This window comes from Haliotis asinina, chromosome 4 (assembly GCF_037392515.1).
Source record: "Haliotis asinina isolate JCU_RB_2024 chromosome 4, JCU_Hal_asi_v2, whole genome shotgun sequence".
Taxonomy (NCBI): domain Eukaryota; kingdom Metazoa; phylum Mollusca; class Gastropoda; order Lepetellida; family Haliotidae; genus Haliotis; species Haliotis asinina.
In genome coordinates, this window is record NC_090283.1 from 68099704 (window position 1) to 68119028 (window position 19325).

General features: G+C 37.5%; 1 protein-coding gene across 1 annotated transcript in view; it reads right to left on the minus strand.

Annotated features, from left to right (window-relative positions):
• LOC137281813 (U2 snRNP-associated SURP motif-containing protein-like) overlaps positions 1–19060 on the minus strand; it is a 44881-nt gene extending 25821 nt beyond the window's left edge. Inside the window, exons 1-11 of the mRNA XM_067813433.1 lie at positions 18973–19060; positions 14379–14477; positions 13461–13617; positions 10014–10123; positions 9100–9173; positions 8777–8916; positions 7716–7798; positions 7051–7216; positions 5244–5476; positions 4856–4899; positions 1185–1289 (exon numbers count right to left, since the gene is read on the minus strand). Coding sequence (XP_067669534.1) covers positions 1185–1289; positions 4856–4899; positions 5244–5476; positions 7051–7216; positions 7716–7798; positions 8777–8916; positions 9100–9173; positions 10014–10123; positions 13461–13617; positions 14379–14477; positions 18973–19032 — 1271 coding nt within the window. The 5' untranslated portion in view covers positions 19033–19060. The remainder of the gene's footprint in view (positions 1–1184; positions 1290–4855; positions 4900–5243; positions 5477–7050; positions 7217–7715; positions 7799–8776; positions 8917–9099; positions 9174–10013; positions 10124–13460; positions 13618–14378; positions 14478–18972) is intronic.
• Between the last annotated feature and the right edge of the window lie 265 nt (positions 19061–19325).

The following is a 19325-nucleotide window of genomic DNA, read 5'->3' on the forward strand; positions in this document are numbered from 1 at the left end:
ATTGTGATCCCTTCCATCTTTATTCGGTGAAAGGAGCCCACTGCATGGCTCACCAAAGTTTCAGAGAGTTACATTCAGTAACATATTGCTCCTAATAAAAAAACAATCAGGATGAGAATCTAATAATCTATTCATTGATGCACTGATTTTCTAGAAAGAAACCTTAAGCAAAGGGTTGTTCTTGGAGGTGGTGTGTGAGATTACCTTCTTGAATAAACATAAAGCTTTTGGTTTTGCTTCAGTTCATTGAAACAATGTCTTTTCTCTATTATACGCAAATGACTATAATCGTAGACTGGCAAGACAAACATTATCTCAACTACACTCTATGTATATTATCGGTATTCCCTGCGTAAGTCCCTGTCTGCTAAATAGGCCCTCTGATCTCAGAGTCAGTGAGCGAGTGAGATTGGTTTTATGCTCCTTTTAGCATTATTCCAGCAATATCACATCAGGGAACACCAGAAATGAGCGTCACACATTGTATCCATATGCTTGAAATACTGCTGATGTGATCAGATATCTTCACTTACTCTCTTGCTACTATGATTACACAGGCCATGCTTAATTGTGAGTTTGAGCCCTGTCCCAAGGTTTGGTCTGTGACTAATATCCTACTGATTTTGCTACACATCAAATCACAGCACCACAACCTAATACATATGGTTTCATCTGGCAATATTCATACAAAATTTGCTTCACACACTGTACCCATGTGTGGAACAGAACCTGGTTCTTCAGCATTACAGGCAAACCCTTTAACAGCTGGACTACCCAACTGCAACACCATAACCTACATAAACACGGAATGATTTTTGTCATGGCTGGACATTTCTTTTGCATAAAGATTAGAAAATGGTTTTCATGGAACAACTCAAAATTTACTGGTCAGGGTATTTGTATATCTTTACTGACATGTTGAAAGATTATTGTCATTATTGTCTGATTTTTTCTCACATTAGGATATGGTAGCATTTCCTGAAGAAAGTGTTTGTACTAGCAACACTGAAAGATTTTCATTGTTCAGATAAACAGACTATACCTCAACCCTTACGTAACTTACGTAAGACCATATATAATCGTACAAGATATTATTTACCATTAAAGAATTCAACATGACGTTAAAGAACATATGATTCTGTCCAATTACTATCAGTAATCTGTCAGTTACAACTTGAACTCACCTGAACATAGGGTTATTTATTTCCCTATTCATAATCATTGCTTCAAACATGGGTCCTTCTCGAACAACAAACTCGACCAATCGATGTATAAGAGACAGGAGATTTCTGTAAGAAGAAGCTAGACAATGCCAGGACGTGGGAGTTAAGCCCCCTTCGGGACCTAACTACACCATATATATGTAATCAGCAAATAATAACCAGCCGAAGACCAGGGGTGAACAAGTCTCAGTTACGTTTTGGCAGGTTGTTAAAATCATAAACATTTGTTTTGGTAGGGTGTTTACAGTCACAAAACATTAAAAAAAATAAATTAACTGTTGTTACGTCTAAAGCATTTGATGAAAAATTGAACAGGGACAGTTTAGGTCACATTACTACATAAAAACTACTTACTAGCATTTTTCGTTAACCATGAAGTGAGATTGACATAAGCCAATAATCCAGAATAAAAGTTCTGTTTGAATTTGAAACTGGTCAACAACTTCACAATATGACACAAACATAGCATTTATATCTTGATCAGGATGCGAGTAAAAAACGGAGGAAAGAAATCTCATAAACAATTGAACCTCAAACATAAAAGAACTCTAAACAAAAGTCAGGCTGTGATTCATGATGAAAGCTATTTCAAATGATATTCTCTCCATTCACCAGTCATAACAAGCTCTTATAAAATCAGTTTAAAAGAAAACAGATAGCAAGATTTCTGTGCTTGTTTACTTGTCATCAGCACCTCCTGTTCCTGAATACACTACACACCTCCATGACCTGAGAATAAATGTCCATTTGCAGTGTACCCACTACCCCAAGGAATTAAGCCTTTACCAGGATGAAGCAAGGAATACCAGTGAATGCTTACTCACAGGCAACAATGGCAACATTTTTCAATCAAGTAACATCTGCAACTGTCTTGCACCCTGCCACAGTGTTAGGCATGCATTCAGCAAGTATGGTTCGCACAAGGCTTGTGTACAGAGACGTAATCATTCGACTTTTATGTGTCATAACTAACCTGATCATATAACTAATCAGGACTTGATTAATGAAACTTTATTTGCAAGTTAAGATGAAAATGTGATTGCACTGAATAGGGAGCCAGTGAGTGAGTTTAGTTTCACGCCACACTCAGCAATATCCCAGTTATCAGGCAGCAATCTGTAAATAATCAAGTCTGGATCAGACAATCCAGTGATTAACAGCATGAGTATTGATTTTCACAATTTGGAACCAATGACCAAGTGAGCAAGTCTGACCATCCAATCCCGTTAGCCACCTCATATGATGATCATGGGTTACTGACGACCAATATTCTTACCAGGGCTTTGCTCTGCATAAAACCAAGCTGCAGCATGGTCCTATAACTTTATCAAGGCTGCACTACAGGACAGTCATTCGCCAGTGTCACTTGATTTAATGATATGTCAGAGCAAAATGTAACAGCACCAGATAACCAGGCCTACAATTTTGCAAAATTCAAGTCAGAAACTGTTACAAATTCCTGTAAGACAGTGTTGCAAGTAAACTTAATAAGCACTGAGCACATATGACTTTTAAAACACTCCTACATAGACATGCATAGCTATTACACTCCACTGTGCCTTAAAAGATCACAGGTAATGGAAGGATATAGCATATACAACTTCAAGAGGTACTGATGATGCACATACATATGAATATATATGACAGTGAATGAATGTTGTTTTAGAACCCTGTCTGAGAGTCAGCAATCTTTCAGCTATGTGTAGGCTTCATTAATGCAAATACATCGAAATATGTGATAGAGTGAATAAACATTGTTTTACGTCTCAGTCTGAGAGTCAGCAATCTTTCAGCCAAGTGAAGGCCTCCTACAAATAATGAATGGTGGCCCAAACAAACCAATGGTTGAAAAGATGAGCACCCATCACAATATCTGAGTATGTTGACAAACTATCAACCAGGTGATCATTTTACCTGGCTCATATTAATGTAATTTGGTGCACAGGATGGAGCTTTCCCCATGAGCAATACTTGTCATCATACGCATTCTCACGTGGAGCAATACTTCAGATATCTTATTCAGGGCAACAATCCATTCTAATCTTTATAATGTTTGTTGTTTAGCGTCACAGTCAGCAATGTTTCAGCTATTTGATGGATGTCTGTACATGATAAAGTCTGGACCAGATAAACCTATGATCAACCTGATGATGAAAACACATCAGGGTACGAAAACCAAATCATGGACTGACCTCACAGTCACCTGTCACAACAAACTGTTGGGAAACCATAATGACAGATCACTATAGTCAGTGTTTACATGAGTGGGATTCAATGCCGCTGTGAACAGTATTGCAGTTATCTCACGACATGTAAGCTTAAAGCAGGAGGACAGCCTTAAGTGATCCAGTTTGGTAAAACCCACAAGCTATGGGGCTAACAAAGCATAGAAATAGGCGAAATCACATTGTCACATGCATGTGAAACATTAGTCACAAGGAATCACCCAAGTGAATCAAACACATACAAAAAACACACATTATTGGTAAGACACCAGAATCTACAGCCGAACACTAACACACCTACTTGCCATGCTTGTTATTAGAATATATCCCTAACCAGTATTTGATGTTCAGCATGTTGCAGTTAACATCCAACTCACAAGTGCTACAAACATGACTACCATGACTTCGAGAGATTACTTATGAAATGACAACCTGACTGCCTTCTTATGCCATTTCATATATCACCATGTCTTAATATTTATAACTGGAAATAATAAGACCATTCTTGATATTTTTTTCTTTCTTATCTATATCCTTTGTGATGTTAATGAGGTCAAAATCAAGCCCAGTATACTTACATATGTTTCAGATTTCTAAAAGTGTTGATTATAATTACTTACAAACCACTACATGAAAAGGGAGATGAGATGCATATGGTCAGCTGAATATTCAAGAAACAATCAAATGTACAAAAAAAAATACAATAAAAAAATAAATAAAAAAATCACATTTTCACCCCATCCCCGAAAGAAAACCAGTTCTTTCAGTGTGTTTATACTACCCGTTTCTATTCCCTTTCAAATAAAACCTAAAACCTCCTTTAAATCCAGTTCACATTACTGCAGTTGCTAAATATTCAAGCATGGATATGAAATGTACATCATATTTACACATAAGCATGAGAATGTCCATTGCAACAAATGGCATCAATATAAACGAGTCCATGGAACATTGGAACAAAATGTAAACTGAGAGTCATGTATTCTCATGCCTGTTCACAGTTGGTACACAAGCTGAGAAACAATCAATTTATTTATGTGTGAGCACTGTCCGAGAACACACGTGGAATTCACAAGAGTCAGTTTTTAACAGTTCACAGTACACATCCACATCCTGGAATCTTCATCACCATCATCTTTCTTCATCCTCCTCTTCTTCAATCCCGTCCTACCTTTTGTTCACATTACAATCTCAACTGGACATTTTTCTGTCCTTTTGTCTTCATCATTCATGATATGTATTTGAAATTTAAAAAATATGCTCTTCCTTAGAAATAAACATGTATTTGAAAATTTCAGGAAATGATTTGAGACTAAAATAATTAACAAATATCTTCCAACTATATTTCTCCATATCAGATGATGAAGCTCTTTGGACAAATGATCGAAAAAGAGTCTAAAAATATACCTTTCTGTGGGGATAACCACTTTGACAACAGCGTTGGCTAAAGTCTGGAGAAATGGCAGTTGAAAACAACATGAGATGGGATATTTATACCAACAACAGGTATATAAACAACTTACACTACTATTTAATATCAACAAAATTTAATGATAAGTTTTAAGAAAATTTGTATCAATATTACTTCATGAATATTAAAGATAAATTCTTGTTTAAGGTTTCAAAATAGATACTGAAAAACACCTACAAATCCTTGTATTCTTCTACTTACCAAGTATTTAAACTAAACATTAGTTTGAGATTTACAGAAACAATTCACAGTAACTATCTGTGAAATTTATCACTAAACAAATTTCAACAAATGAACATAAGCATCACTGTCAAATATCATTACCTTTTCTTTCTCCTCCTTCGATTGTTCATCTTCTCCATCTTTTGGTGGTGGAATATTTCCATACAACTTCTCCAGTCTTGCTTTTTTCAGTGGTTGAGCATTAAATGGAAGTCCTGAGGGTGGGGGTGGCTGGGTCATCTCAACCAGAGCTGGGGGTATATAAATGGGGTGGGGCGGAATGGGCACCGCCTTACCCCACCCTAGCTTCATTTCAAAGCCCATCACTTCTCTTCCTGTGTTCAAATATTCCAAAGGCAAAGAGTGAAGAAATCGCATTGACAACATGAAATAAGAACAACTTTTCTGTAAGAAGATGTACACAAGGTAAACAGGGTTTTTTTCCTTCAGTTCACAAAAACATGAAAAAATAAAACTTTAGCTCAATAATCATAGCAGACTGGTCATGTTTATACCAGAATAATCCAATTCAACGAGACAGTGGTATGAAGTTGGTCAAAATAAGCAAGCTTATAAAACTACTTAAAACAGAACTGTCGCTTACAACTGATAAACAAAGCAAGTGACATCTGGTTTAATGTTTTGTAACTGACAGCATGACTTCAAAATTAACAAATTTTCCTATGTGTTGTATATATCACTGTGCTTTGCAATATTCAAGCTACATGATAGCAGCCTGAAAGTAACATGGTCTGGACTAGGCAATACAGTGATCGATACTGTAAGCAATGACCCACACTATTTGGGTACAGAGATATATTCTCAGCCAAGTCACAGCCTGACTATAAGAAGTAAGTGGACCTGCTTACATTCTGTGCTTAAGTAGGAGTGAGTATTGAAATCACTTCCAAAATTTAACCAAAATATCAAACAGGTCCAGGGTATTTAGAAAATGTACAGATACTTTACACTGTACTTGACCAAGAAACATGCTTAAGGCAAAGAGGAGAAAATACGACACAAATAATGAGTCAAATGAGTTGAAATGAACAGTCACACAAAACAAATTTGTACCAAGTGCTCTATGAAGTTGCCTGTTTGATACAAAGGACATGAGCAATGCTGGTGGCCTATACATTTCAGAAAAGGTAAGATGCCTCATTCTTTTTATTGTACATGCATGCCTAGCAAATTACAGTACAACTAGTTTTAATAATGATATCCTGAAAAAAGTAAAGAATATGTTTCTGTAAATTTTCATAAAGAGGGCCTTTCTTCTAAGTGGGAAAATGTCTCCCTGAACCAGTCCTTTAGTTTAAATGGACATGTTGAACAATGTCCAATACAATGTTTCCCAAATTTAATGATAAATGTGACTTCCAGTTTATATCTATAGATTGTCCAGTTCCATCTGGACATTCTGCATCACCAAATGGGTAATTCAACAACTGCTAGTTCGAGTCAAATATCATTTAGTGCCAATTTGTAAACATATTCAGGGTATATATTTTCAATTCGGAATGAAAATATAACTGTTCATTCAAAGTGACTTTGTTTGACTGTCTCATCTCTACAATCTCATTTCCTTTTAAGTCTATTGTGGCACGGCTTGGTGTGCTCTCAAAATGCAAACTCTTGTAAAGCAATAGTGAAAATAAATCAAAGTGGAATAGATCACAATATTTAAAGACATGAAAACCCTCAAAATGACAAAAGACCCAAATTGATGAAAACCTCAAAAGTGAAGCATTTACTGCAACTAGAGAAATTTGTTTGAACTTTCATTTCAAATGAAATGAATGCAAAATTCCTAGCCTTCCCACAGGTTGCTGCAACAGGATTTCAACAAACAAATAATTCAAAAAGCGCAGAAATGAGCCAGAGAAATCCTTGGTAATCTCCTACCCACCTCGTAGGGAGTTCATCGCTCGCTCTCCATCCTTCCTGTTCATGAAGGCAACGAAGCCACAGTTTCTTCCACGGGAACGTTCTTCTTCTGTTCGAGGCCACATGATCTTGATGCTTGCTAGAGGACCATACTTCCCAAATGTTTCACAAAGCTGTTGCTCTGTCATCTGAGGTTAAATTTTCACCACCAAGGCTTTTCATTAGCAAATGTAAAAGAATTCTCCATTGTCTTTTAAATATTTAAGAATTTTACTTTAAATTAATTATCTACATGAAACACTGAACAAAATGAAAGAATAAATTCAATGCAATTCATTAAAAAGCATCAGACTTGCCTTTGCTTATAATCTATATCAGTTCTGACAAAGGAGCGAGTCAGTCTAGTTAAATGCAGCTTTCAACAGTTTTTCAGTTCTATATCCATGTATGCATAAGTAATGGTTAAGTGGTGTACCACTTCGAAAAAAATGGTTAAAAAACAAAACCATGGAAGGGAAGGTGCAAACAAGCCTTGAAATCATCACGACAAACCTGGATCAGAATCTCTGATCCACAGTTTCTATGACATCCAACGGAGGTAACTATGAACAACTATTTGTTTACTGAAGAAACTGTCACTGGTATCAGTTTGTATGTATAAATCCTGATAATACAATATTTCCTCACCTTTGGACATATGTTGCCCACATATATGTTGGTTGTATTCTCATCGCCTGGGTCAAATGATCCAATTCCCCCTGCTCGGTCTCCTGAATCAAGGATTACATTTAATCATACCAACACGATCAAGAAATACCAGAAATAGATAATAAATGATCTGCATGAACAACTAGTACAAAGTTCCATCTATAAACAGAAAATTCATAATGGATAAAATCAGAATAACAGAAAGAACTGTTTTGAAAGTGGAGTTTCGCAACATTAAGCCAAGTCAAATGAACAACTACTAATGGAATCAGCCAGGTTTTGCAATATTCCAGCCAGCTAATCAGACTGGGAATGGACTTCACTCATTGTGCCATGTAGGGGAGTGGGTATAGAGGCATAAGTACATGAAGATTAACAAGTACAATGAGTCATCATGCATCACAGATTAATGCAAAATGAGCAGGCATGGCCTTATAATATGAATGCAAACAAATGCAAAAACACTACTGAACAGAAATGAATTGAAGTGAGATAGTGTATTCTTAGCCTATCTGCCAATCTTTCACCAGAATTAATCATATTTTAATGTATATTCGCCACTTAAAATAGTAAAATATACATTACATGGTGGTGAATCGAGTCTTGACAGGACAATCGAAAACATAAACATTGGGAGCAACAATCTACGATGTCCAGTTTAGACAGGTTGAGAGTGAAGCAAGTCCTTGAATCTGACCATTTGGCCCCCTTGATCACTTCTAACAACCATCTATTCTAACTGGGATTTGCTTCAGTGGAAAGAGTAAGTGAGTTTAGTTTTACACCAAACTCTGTAATATCCCAGCTGCATGGTGGTGGTCTGCAAATAACCAAGTTTGGACCAGACGATCCTGTGATCAACAACATAAACATTGATCTACGCAATTGGGATATGACAGCATGTGTCAAGCAAGCTTGCAAGCCTTACAACCTGATCCCATTTTATGACATGCATGGGTTACTGAACAATAATTCCAACCCAGATCTTCACAGGTCAAGATGAAAGAGGTCCAGATGCACACACTGAGAAGTCACCTTACCTGGCCCACGTAGCGAAGCAGGTCCTATGTCCATGGGATCAAGAAACGGGGAAATCTTGTTGTCACTGTCTTGAAGATCAACTCCCGAATCTCTCAACACTTTTTTTAGTTTGTGTCGCTCCTGTCTTTCCTCCTGTATCCTGTAAGTTGTGATGGCAAGATAAATATTTATATTAAGGCAGTATAGTTTGATGGATTGTTTATCATTACCTAAACACCAATCAAATGACAAACATCAGACAAGAAACCGTGAGCATGACTTTCGCATGGATTTAACAAACAAGCAAAATTATTAATCTCTACAATTTCATTCATGCACTTACTGTTTCAATTCTTCTTTGAAGAGTTCAAGATTGCTTTTTTTCTTCTCATCTCCCCTTTTCTTTTTGTTAGAATTCTGTAAAAGAAACCTCCATGATCATGATAATAACCAACTGAAACCTAACAGAAACTGTGTGCCTAAATTCCAGACAAACTGTACTTATAAGGGAAAAGAGAGGGAACCAAGTAAAGAATAACATCGCCCCTAACACTAACCCTGGGGGTGAGCTGATTCTATATTTACACCCCTTAAACCCAAAATAGTGGCTAACTGATTAGGTCAGTCCTGCCTTCAGTTGACTGGGGTGTAGAGATATGTCAGAGGAACTTCAGTATCTGCCACAATTCTTCATGATCCAGTGTACTGTACATGTTGCCATCAACCCATATTCCCTGCATTAGTCTGACTCACTAAATAATGGGGCTGTAATGATGCATCAAACTATCAATGGATTGCAATTGTTGAGTCTCAAATAATCAAAGGTAGAAACGAAAAATTATCAATGCATCGAGAGTATGTATGATTATCGATATAATGGACCTCTGTTGAAAAATCACAGTGCAAAATACAGCAAGACCAGATTCATTCACTTTGACATAGGGATATCTGTCAATGTTATCGCTCAACAAACTGGTGTTTTGTCAGTTATCAAAAGAGACTGAAACTACCTCAGCTTGTTTTAATTTCATATAAATTACACATTTATGTGGTAAATGACTTCAAATGAGACAATGCAAAGAGAAAAAGAGGGGAGGAGAGACAAACTATGATGTATCAACAGAATGATGATGCTTTCATAGAAAATCATTCATTAACTGCTTTCAATACTGAAAGTGGATTTGCAGCAGGAATCTGCTATATTAAGTGTTTAAAGTTTAACCATGCACATAGTTTAGCTGACATATTATAAGTTACCGGCTTATCATCTTCTTTCTTGGTTTCCTTCATAGACTGGAATGTGGCAGCAAGTTCTGCTAGCTTGGACGTTGGCTTATACAGTCGGCTTTTGTCAGGTTTGCTGTCTCCTGCAAAATGCACAGTGCAAGCAAAGTTAAAGAAATAGTTAACAAAAACTAACTTCATGGTTCTCTTCAAAGAAGGAATGCTGCAAATATATTCCACAAATGCAATCATCATAATGGTAGCCTGTTAATAGTCTATTATTGATGAAGCTTGGAATCAGTTTAACAGGAGTAGATACTGGTAAATACATACAAGATGATCCACGACCTGACAAATGACCCCAATTTGCATACTTGGGAACGCCCCACAGAACGAGAGGGAGATAGGTTGTCTGATAAATATCCAGAAGTTCATTTTCCCAGAGCATTTCACACATGAATAGTTATAGCACACTCGATTTGGGAACAGGTACAATCCCAACGAATTGAATCAACACAATATACTGAGCAAATATGTTTAGGACCACTGATCCTTTTCACGAAGCAAATGACCTTTTCCTGGTTTTTTTTAACAAAATTGTTGAATATCTAAAATGCTTGTCAATGCCCCAATCATCTATCTGTCTTTGTCTTAACTAAAGGTTAGCGTGGAATATCAGTATCTTATGCCTGAAATTGCAGTTTTATCATTCGAAGAAATATGCGGTGTTGTTTTAATGGGTAAAGTTGACTTTTCGCCTGCTAAATATTAAATAGATAATAACTACATACAGTTAATTGTGTTTCATTTAACTTTTTAATATGTTAAAAGTTATCTGTTACTGAATGGTGGTGGCTAAATCAGAGTAGTAAGGGAGAAATATTTTTATCCCATAATTTTGTTCCTATTTCTCTGTACAGGCTGATTTTCGTCCATAATTCTGCTGGTGATCAACCTGGAATACATGTCCTGGAAATTTATATAACCGGTTCCAGAGAAATGGTTGGTATTCAAACAATATTTCCAAATTTCTGTCATATTTTTATTATGGTCACCAAAATTGTGTACAGAAAACTGAAAATACCTTTTGACATTGATAAGTCAGTGAGAAATATCTTTGTACACAAATTTGTCGGTTTGGGGATTACTCAGTACCAGACTCAGTAGATTTATCAGTGACTAAAAAAATATAAAATACAGACAACTCACCAAAGATTACTCTTTTTTTATGACAACGTATGGGAACAGTAAAAACCTGATATAGTATGTGTCAATTATTATACAAGACACAACAATGCTGGAAAATTAGGCAGACTTACTGATTTATGCTTAATTTATCACTCTCTGAATCAGTCTCGGTGTCTGAATCGCTTGCAAGTCCTAAGTCAATCACTAGTCTGTCAATTTCCCTTTCTACTGCGATTTCGCATTGCCACTAACCATCTTCAATTGTTTTAACATGTTTACAACATTCTGACCATTCTTTTGCACCAATTGCAGACATCCTTTCTTTTATGGCAACTCTTAAAGAGCTTTTTGTGAACTGCAAGTATTGTGAAGCGACATAATTTTTCACATTTGCCCAAATTAACTCAATCGTGTTTAGTTCTGCGTGGTATGGAGGGAGACGTAGTACATCACGACCATGTTGCTTCAACATCGTGTCTACTCTGTAGACAGGGCCCGATTTGTTGGATTCTGCAAGAAACAATAGTTCGGCCTCAAGCATTTTTTCATCAAATGAGATATTGTGCCTTTGTAGCCACGCTTTTATGTCATCTTTTCTGTTGGCGGTTGTTGGACATTTGTCCACTTGCTTGCTATGATATGGTGCATTATCCATAACGATGACAGAGTGCCATGGAAGGTTTGGGATCAAGTTTTCCTGGAGCCATTTGGAAAAATTATCAAAGTTCATCTCGTCATGATAGTCTGCTGATTTGAGTTTGGAATCAAAAACAAGCAAAGCATTTGGAACAAAACCGTTTTCACCCCCTGCATGAACCACAATAAGCCGAGGTCCGGTGCCAGATGGAGGTTGAACCCAATTTATCACGACTTCGCCCTCAAGTTGCCAACACTTTGGGACAATGTGGTGTACATGCAACCATGTTTCATCGATAAAGATGAGTGTTCGATTTTCTTCTCTGTATTTCTTTATTGCACGCCAGTATTGCAAACGCTTGGAAACAATATCTTTATGTTCCATTAAAAGTTTACGGATGGACTGCGTTTTTCACCACCTAAACCCCATGTCTTTTGAGATTTTTTTGAAAACTTTCCTTAGAACCCATTAGTTCAACTGGCACTTTGCCATATCATACAGTGTATCCAGAGTGGGTAGTTGTTTTGTTACGCCATATAAAATTTGTTCAAATTGACGGACTGCACACCGGTCGAAATCATCAAGTTTGTAACTGCAAGTTTTGGGTTTGCGCAACTTGGTGGGACTGATAAATGTTGGTCTACTCGCACTCCTACCACCTTCTGCCTTAATGCGCTTTAAAGTTGCTGTTGAGAGTCCAGTAGCAAGGCTACTTTGTAAAAGAGAATCTGCTTTGGTTGCACAATTTTTGTCCATATACATGATAACATTGTATGCCATCTCCCTTGAACTATTTGCCCATGTTTTCCTAACTTGGACATTTTTCACTACAACTGAAATCTGTTTAACAGTATTGAGACAGGTGTAAAACAGTAGCAAGACTGGTGTTACACAGTAGTGAGACAGGTGTTAATCAGTAGCGGTGTTGATTTCATGTCATGGTTAGCATGTACTGCACGTGCATAATCGTCAAGCTACCTGTAGCAGCCAAGTGTACTCGCCCAATTCGTTGTACCGCCTCTCTTGTCACAAATGTGTGCGCAGGATCATCTAATATGTGTCTAGCAGTAAATGACTTATCATCCAGAGTATCAAATACACATTAAACTTGGTTGTACATGGAATAGGCACCACAACTAAACTATATTTTGTACACGGTTCTTTTTGGGATAGGAATCAATGGAGACTGGTGATTTTAGCAGTTTTGGAGAGTTCTTGAACTAGTTTGTTTAGCATGCACGCAGCAATATTCCAGTTATATGATGATGGTCTGTGAATATACAGTTTGGACCAGACAATCAAGTGATCAATACCTTAACATTGATCTGTGCAAATGGGTACAAAGACGTGTCAATGAAGTCAGCAAACCTGACCACCATATCATGTGGTGTCCTCTTACGAAAAAAACATAGGTTGCTGAAGACATTTTGGTGACTAGTTGTCCATGTTACAATATGCATGTGTCTTTTGCTTATCAGTGTTCAAAATAACACAATGTCCTGTAGTCCTATAGTGTTCAGTATTTCTTAAATTAGGAATCCCTCTCATCAAGGACCCTTGACTTTCATGCTTAATTTTGAACAAGGCCTATGATTTTTCAAAGCACATAATGATCATGATGGTAAGTATCATAAATGCTGGGAGATTATTCTTACCTGAGTTGTTTCTTGGAGTTCTCTGAGGTCCACTGAAAGGTCTGTCAGCATTGACAGTTTCCCCCTTGACCCACATCTTGGTGCCAGCTTGTTTATGTGCTTCATCAAATGAAGCCACAAACTCCTCATATACCTGGGCAGTAGCTTCTGCATCTTGCTGCAAACAGTTACAATAAACGTTTAACAATAAGTGCTTCTCTACTGGTGTTGAGTTTTCACACGCCTTTGCATTCACCTCACTTTCACCTTTATCAACACCTCACAAACACATCACTATTTCAGCCTGTGACACATGTGGCTGGTATTCTGAGTTTTTAAGAGCTTTTTTTGTTATATCACTATTATAGTGAGTGAGTGAGTTTAGTTTTACGCTGCTCTGAGCAATATTCCAGCCATATGGCGGTGGTCTGTAAATAATCGGGTCTGGACCAGACAATCCAGTGATCAACAACACGAGCATCGATCTGCACGATTGGGAACCGATGACGTGTCAACCAAGTCAGCAAGCCGGACCACCCAATCCTCTTAGTCACCTCTTGTGACAAGCATAGTCACCTTTATTGCAAGCATGGGTTCCTTAAGGCCTATTCTGCCTATTCTATCACTATTATAACAATTATGACATATCAAATAGCAAAACCCTAAATTTCTCATTCAGACACTACAAAGAATTGCATTTCTTTGTTTGCTGTTTAAAAACACACATACCAGCATTCCAGGTATATGGTGGCAGTTTGAAAATAATTGTAACTGGACCGTGATTTACATGATCAGCATCAATCTACTCAGTTGGGATAAGTTGACATGCTTAATAAAATGGCCAAGTAATCCCAAATGCTAGTGATTTGAAGCATATAAACAAATACATAATGTACAATAATGAACACAATTATGCAATAATTTGAACAATGTCATTACCTTTTTCCTCATTTCATCTAATTCTTTTTTTGACATGGATTGCTTTCCCAGATTCATAGTTCCCACCTCGAAAGCTTTCAACTTGCTTTCGGATATGGTCTGAAAAATAGAGCAAGACTATTAATGAAGATATATGTCTTGATGTGAGTAAAAAGTGTTTGTGTAGGAAAAAAGGCTATCTGTTCCTCAAACAGCACCAAGATCCTTGCGTGTGCATGCACTGAAAGTGTATGCCTGAGCCGGGAAGGTGGTGGATGTTGGTTCTCCGGTAAAATGTTGACATTTCCACAGTTCCTTGCATTTCAGAGCAAGCTGATATTATTCGAAAGTCAAATTAGCTGAAAGAAACCTTTGTTGTTGGGGAAGCATAATAATACCCAGGTTTTTGACTTTTAACCATATTATCACTTAGGTGAAGGACAAACCTTAGAGCAATGGATTCAAACCCATATCGAATTCTCCTGGCAAGAGTCAAGCTGAGTGATCTGTAGTACCTCAAAGATATGTGTGGGTATGATATGGTGTTACGCCTCTGTATGAATACTGCAGCAACATCACTGCAGGGGACACCAGAAATGGGCTACACACATTGTATCTATGTGGGACTCAAACCAAACGTGACAAGTAAACACTTTAACCACTAGGCTACCCCATCACCAATCAATAGACACTCAATACTAACATACTGACCATATTCAGGAATTTACCTAGAGTCCTATATTTGAGGGTCCCAGGGACTCATACTCCTAATTTTCAGGTGTCCTGGGCTACAACATGGGCACCCCAGACACTTAAATACTATTATTAATAAATCGTTGTTATTCACGAACTGTTATTGTAATGCGTATCATCATTAGCACATTGGTACACAAATTAATTAACCGTAACTCAGATAGTAATATTACTAATAAATGTAGTGATAACTTAAACACCTTTAAACATAGATATTCAATAACAGACAGAGTTTTCTTACAATCTGAAGACAACCACACAAACAATGACATGTTAATGCTTCATTGTAAATAACACTGGCTAGTGTCACTGGTGCTCAAAATGCACATCATGTGTTATAATACATTAACCCAGTCACACAGATTGACAGTGATAGTTACACTTACAGTAAGTGACATTGTCACAACCTACAAAACCACTCAGGTCACCTGCTCTTCATTTTGCTGAATATTCTTGCAGCTTTTGAAAAGTCAAAGTCCTCCATGTTTGGACCAACTAGCTTTATGAACATAGGTCTATTCAACCTTTCAGGATTTAACCTGTTTCTAACCTTTGTCTTCACAGAATTTTGGACAGGAAATCAGCTCTCATGTGGGGCTGATGATACAGGCATAATGATGGCAATCTTTTAAAAAATCTGCCAGTCATTACAGCAGCCTCATCAGTGCCCTAGTCCATACAATCAAGACAGGTTGTCATCAATCCCAACAACAGTAGCATTGGTGGTGTGCTTGTTTCCTAAAAATGCTACATAAGCTTCAACATTGCAAATAAATTTTACATAGACTGTATGTTTCTTCTCAAGTAATTTCACATTTTTCGTCTAACATGATACCCAAATAGTCACCTTGTTATATGCTCTCTATCAAATCCTTTTCGAGAACAGACTCAATACAGCCCTCAAATTCCATGAATATTTGCAGTCTAAGTAATCATAGCCTCATTGTTATTCGTTATACTCCAATACTGGGTCCAACAAAACCTAGTAGGAGGTTGCATCAGGTAACCTTTGAGTGACCTATCACCATCCTATAAAATAAAAGACACGATGGCAAAAAAAACGATTTAACCAATCAGACAATGGCTACTGTTAAGGCTTTGGTGGGACTTAAAAAATACACCGGTCACTGACAATGATCTCTCAACAAATGAACATCTGCATATAACACTGATATTTGAACTGCAGTATATACGCTTTCTGGTTTCTGCTGACATGGTTACCATTAGTCAATATTCCGCAAGCTGATATCTCTGAATATTGCCAAAAGCGCTATTTTCAGCGACTGTTTTTTCACCGTTGTGGCATGCTGCATGCAGCCCATGCTTAGGGAAAATAGCATTCAGAATCATTTGGGCACAAACCTTTGTGTGGGTAAAAGTCCACAAGGAATGTGTGAATGTCCACTTTCATGATTTGGAAAGCTGAGCTCTGATTGGTCAATCTCAAAGGTTACCTGACGTGAGATCCTACTAGGTTTAGTTAGACCCAGTGTAGGAGTGTAACGAATAACACTGGGGCTAAGTTTACTTAGACTGTGATTATTTGTTGCCTTTAATAGTAATGGTCACATCTGACACCATGCAAAATTTGCAAGTTCATTGAATCAGTGATAACGCCATCAGCAATATCTCGTTTCACCTTTAAATAGACAGTACTTAATTGTTAAATGTAATATTGAAGGTTTTTCATTCTCTGATTCCTGGTTGTGAATTGCTGCATTTCGAAGTGCTCATTCAAGTTGTGTGCATAGTTTCATTTTGACGAATGAATGATAATTGATTTTGTTTCCAGATTAGCCATGACTACTCAACGGCGCTTGTTGAAGGAAGCGGAAAAAGATAAGTGTTCAGCTGATATAGGAAAGAGTCTTTTGTTGGACAGTTTCTGATTTCCAGTGGCAGAGCATCACACAGCTTTGGAACTGCAAAGTATAGACCCACTTCCCCCATCTTTGTTTCAGGTTTAGGAACTTGAAATGCTTTATCATCAGCTGATATCAAAGTTCTTGTGGGTTGGTACTGATGTAACATGACCTCAATACAGGTTTGATAACACTGTGAATGTGAGACTTTGATACTTGGTGCCGTATCAAAGTTGAATTTTAAAATGCAACTTTCATCACTTGTTAAGGGATAAGTTGCTTTTCCCTTCAAACCAATATCACAAAGCATAAAGTTTTCTTTAGCCATGTGTACTTCAGAAAGCTGTCATTCTGCAACTTTCTATATTTGTTTTCAACTTCAAAGTTGACGGACCAAGGTTATGTGACAAATCGCTTTTGAACCATTCATTCCCAGCATATTCATCAGAAGATTTACAAATGTTTGCGTCATGCCTGCCAAAACACTTTCGTAAATCTGGCCTTTTTGTTTATCTGTAGCCATACTTTGCTTCATTTCCCCTTTCGTACACAGGTTGTGACATGTTTGACATTTGACATTTGTTAAAAATAGCCAAAAGTCCAAATCAAAACGAAACAACAATTTCTTGAAATACCAACTTGATCAAGGAAACTCAATCTGTTAGGTAAAATGAATATCACTATTGCTTGTTTGAAATTTGTACAAAGAGCATTTGAACTTTTTCTGTGTTCCTGTGGACACACTAATACAATTTTGTTGCATTCGTTGCCACTTATAGGACACAGGAACTTGTGTCCCATAAATATTGATGATGTACATGCTACTGATTCAAGTGTTGATGTACGTTGTCACATGCTTTCACTCATTATCATGATGAATGAATATGTTAGTTCTACCATCTTGATAAACATTCTAAAGGAATCAATTGTACCTATGTATTCGTGACTACAGGATGTCAAGTCTAAATATTGAATGCTGAGTGAGTGAGTGAGTTGAGTTTTACGCCGCACTCAGCAATATTCCAGCTATATGGCGGTGGTCTGTAAATAATCGAGTCTGGACCAGACAATCCAGTGATCAACAACATGAGCATCGATCTGCGCAATTGGGAACTGATGACATGTGTCAACCAAGTCAGCGAGTCTGACCACCCGATCCCGTTAGTCGCCTCTAACGACAAGCTGAGTCGCCTTCTATGGCAAGCATGGGTTGCTGAAGGCCTATTCTACCCCGGGATCTTCAGGGGTCTATTGAATGCTGAACTGTAGAGAGTTCTTGTTCAAAACATAATACACATTTCATAAGTACACTAACAGGAACATGCTCACTGTATGTTTCAGAAGTAGCTATATTTTTATCAAATGCAATTGGAATATCTTCCAGTAGGGAAAAACAATAGGCGTTCTGTTTCTGTTTTTCTTTTTCAGATCAATTAGCACTCTGACCCCAAACCCTAGCCTTAACCCTAACCACAAACCCTAAAAATTGTAAAGGGTCCCTACCCCTAATGATCATAGTGGGTGCCCAACCCTAGTGTGTGGCCAACCGTAACCCTATACCCATAAGGATTGTAAAGGATACCTTATCGTAACCCCAAACCTTAAAGATCGTAAAGGGTGATGCGCTCGGTAAACTGCTTCCAATGGCATGGCCACTGGATTTGAACATAGCTAAATGTTAGTAACTTAAATAGCTAAATCGCCAGACTGGTCCATTTGGTCCAGTTGGTGTACTGTTCCTCTGGCAAAACCAATATGTTGATTCAAATTTGTTATTAAACTACGTCCAGTTGGTACCTGTGTTCGGCTGAACACAACCTAAAGAAAACACTAGGTCAGAACGATGAATGTCGGAAAACAACGTGACCCAGTGTGGGGCATATCATGTTATCTCATGACACGTAAAACTGAGGCAAAATTGCAGGTTAAACATCATCGCTTTGAACGAGCAATTTGTAAACTTCCATTTAGATATCGTGAAATTCTACTACTAGTCATACCTTTGCAGAACCAGGGGCCAAACGGCTCCCTTTCAGGCCCCATGGTAATTTGTTCGCCATTTTGTCTGGCGTTCATACGGATATTGCCGAAAAGTACCGGTAATGTACGACTAATTTCAAAGGGAGATAATCGTAAAAGCACTGACAACACAGACCACTAAACTACACCAACTGGATTATGAGTGTGGTTTGTTTCACACTGATTTTGACAATATTCCAGCAATATCAGGTTCGATTACGAGCATGGGTACAATGTGAGAAGACCTTTTTCTGGTTTCTGAGCCGTGATATTGCTGGAATAGTGTAATTTAAGCGGCGTACTCACTCACACACTTAATCTAACGAATGTAGTT